Raw genomic sequence first — 2,943 nt, 5'->3', positions numbered from 1 at the left:
GCCCGGTCGACGATCACTTGATCCCAGCCGCAGCCGGCTTCCCCTCGGTACGCGGCCTGCTGTCCCCAGTGGGGATGTTCATAGTGCTCTGCCGATCCGCTGAGACTGAGGTCTGGAAGAGACGAGACAGGTTCAAAGTGAGTCTCTGCGGCCAGACGCCGCTGTCCGCCACCGCTGTCCGCCACCGCCAGCCTCCTTCAGCCTGGATGACAGGCCGAGGGTGACCTGCAAAGGAGCTTAAAGCACAGCGGGCGCCGAGGCCCGGTGACCCCCACGCCACGCCTACTGTTCCCAGGAGTCCCAGCCCGCGCCAGCGAGGGGCCCCGAGTGCACCAGGTGCGGGCACCCCCGAGCGCTCACCTGGGGTGCTGGCCCGCAAGGAGGCACTGGCCTCTGGACCCTGGCCCCGGGACTCACGGCGGGCTACAAGAATGGGACCTGAGGACGGACTGATTTGGGGGGGTGGGGGAAGGAGAAGCTCTGGGCGCCCGCGCCTGCGCCCCGGCTGCAGCCCCCGGCGGTCTCAGGCCTCAGGGTCTCTACACTCGCCTTCTAGCTCCTCAGTTTTGTCTCCCGACCCGCACGAGCACGTGCCACCTCGCGCCCTTCATGTCTAAGACCCACCCCCAGACGCCTGGCTTCCTGGGGCACGCTGACACTGCGGGCACGCGCACACCCGGCGACTCTGGGTGGTCAGGACGAAGGTGCACCCTGCCTGGCCCTGAGACCAGCGGGCCCCTGGCGCCCGGCCCTCCCGGGGCCCCGGGGATGGGTGGAGGGCGCCTGTCCCCGCCACGAAGCCAGCGTGCTCAGAGGCCGCTCTGCTGGGCAAGCAGGCCCGGGTGGATGCTGGCCGGCACGAGCTGCCACGGCCCTCGCCTTGGTTTCTCTTCTCACGGTCACCTCCATTTATTTTTCCTTCTCAAGAAGTTTTAAGGTGGTGCTGTGCTTTAGAATTAAAAAGATCATGGCTTGGGCCCGCCCGGGTGACGCAGCGGGTTAGAGCGCAGCACTGAGAAGCAAAAGCGCTTCAGCAAGAGCTCGATCCCCGCCCCAGAGGTGACCCCCAGGGCAAGGCAGACCTCTCCTGACCCGCCCGCTGCTCCCTCAGCAGTGCACTTTGTCCATCTGCCTGTCCTGCTCCCCACTCTGTCTATGGTGACCCCTCTTACTGCCCCGCACCTCTGGCCTATGCGCAAGTTTTGCATGCACAAATAAAAAAATCTTTAAAAAAAATCATGGCTTAAACATAAAATGTATGCAAATGCTGGCAAGACCAAAACTAGAAAGTAAAATGTCCCAATTTCAGTGCGACATTCACAGCTTTCAAATTAGACTCCAGGGGATGAGAAAGTGCCGCCCACCTCAGCGCACCAGGAGGAGCGGACCCCGCAGGCCGCCCGAGGGGGAGACCGGGCTGCGGCTCCTGCCCGTGTGCCGGCCAAGCCCGCCCACGCCTCCAGCGCCCTCCGCCTGCACTGCCCGGTCCCCCGCGACAGGGCTGGCCCTGTCGTCTGCCCCATCGGTTAGACTGCGCCAAAAACCCCACGTTTCCTCTCTTCGAAGAATTCTATGCTTCAGAAGTGTTTGGGGAGCTGCACGCCCGCCAGTGTCCCGACGGCCGCGGCTCACCCATCCCACGGAAAGTGTGTGACATGACTGAACGTGGAAGCTGGGCTTGGGAGTGGACAAACGCTCTGCGAGGAGCCAAACGAGCCCCCCTGGGGACGCTGGAGTGCCCCCGCCCCCCCGCGTCCAGTCGGGCCGGACGCCACATGGCATCACAGCGCCCGGGAGCCCTGCAGGTGCGCCCGTCTCAGAGGCGAGCAGCGCCCCTGAAACCGCCCTCCCCACGTCACTCCTCTGTCAAAATAATTTCCCCCAAGAAAGCCTAAAGGGAAGCAGGAAACGAGGCTGGCCAGGCACCGTAAATCCTCTTTGTTTCGCTGTTCAAGTGGTGTACGCACTCTGAAAACGGACGTCTCCAAGGAACGTCACTGCGTTTTAAAGGATTACACACCGGATGGCTCGAAGAGAAAAGCTTTCTTTTTGTTTGTAAACGGCAAAGCGTTACCATCCAAAGAGAAATTTTCCAAGGAAAAGTATTTAACAAAGACCTTCCAGAAGCTACAGTAAGCAAGTTTAATTGGGCATCAAATGAATCGGGGGGCGTGCACAGGATGGCCGAAGTAGTGCGAGGCTGCGAGCCCGGCCCGCTCTCTGGCACCACAGCCGCGCGGCTGGAAGCAGACGCCGAACCCCACACCACAGCAAGGAACCCCACACCACAGCAAGGCTCAGGCTAGCAGGCCGGCGGCAGCCGAGCCGCGGGTGGTGCCAGCTCCTCCCCTCGGCTTTCATGGGCAGGGGAGACGTCACCGCTGCTGCCAGCTCCAGAGACCCAAGGCGCCCCCCCAGCGCTCCCCCACATTCACCACGTGTGAACACGGAGCGGAGGGAGCGCACGGAACCCGGAGTCCCCTTGCTGGACCGCCTCGGACACATCATCTGTCCCGCCAGGGCACACGAGAGGCAGGCGCGCGGGAGGGCAACGTCCCAGAGGAGGCTCGCGGCCTGTCTCTCCGCAGGCGGCAGTAAAGCAAGGCGGCTCCCTCCGGGTTCAGAGCCTGCGAGAGCAGCGAACGGGCCAGACAGGCCGCCGGCGAGCAAAAGCTTGGCCGAGACGCCATCTTCTCACGTTTGACCCGCAGCCACGAGCCGGGCGGGCGCTATGGCGACTGGTGGCCGTGGAGGGGTCCCTCCCCTGCCTGGACGCCTGCCTCTGGGGCAGCCTCGCCCAGTAACCAGTGCAGGAGAGCCTCCCCAGGCCGGGAGGTATCTGGCTCTCCCATCCGCTTGGGGGGCTTCGGAAGCTGCCACTAATGGCGCTCACCCTGAACAGCCCCCGTCTGTCTCTGCTGAGCCATTAGCGCTGTGCTTGCA

General features: G+C 63.7%; 1 protein-coding gene across 1 annotated transcript in view; it reads right to left on the bottom strand.

The window, feature by feature from the left end:
* Positions 1–2,943, bottom strand: part of LOC105854410 (skin secretory protein xP2-like) — a 26,074-nt gene that overhangs the window by 4,856 nt on the left and 18,275 nt on the right. Inside the window, exon 6 of the mRNA XM_012733007.1 lies at positions 3–112. Within this exon, the coding sequence (XP_012588461.1) occupies positions 3–112 (110 nt within the window). The remainder of the gene's footprint in view (positions 1–2; positions 113–2,943) is intronic.

This window comes from Condylura cristata, unplaced genomic scaffold, assembly GCF_000260355.1.
Source record: "Condylura cristata isolate star-nosed mole 26May11 unplaced genomic scaffold, ConCri1.0 scaffold00038, whole genome shotgun sequence".
Classification (NCBI taxonomy): domain Eukaryota; kingdom Metazoa; phylum Chordata; class Mammalia; order Eulipotyphla; family Talpidae; genus Condylura; species Condylura cristata.
Note: the sequence above shows the minus strand (reverse complement) of the source record. Positions and strands in the feature narration are given on the sequence as shown.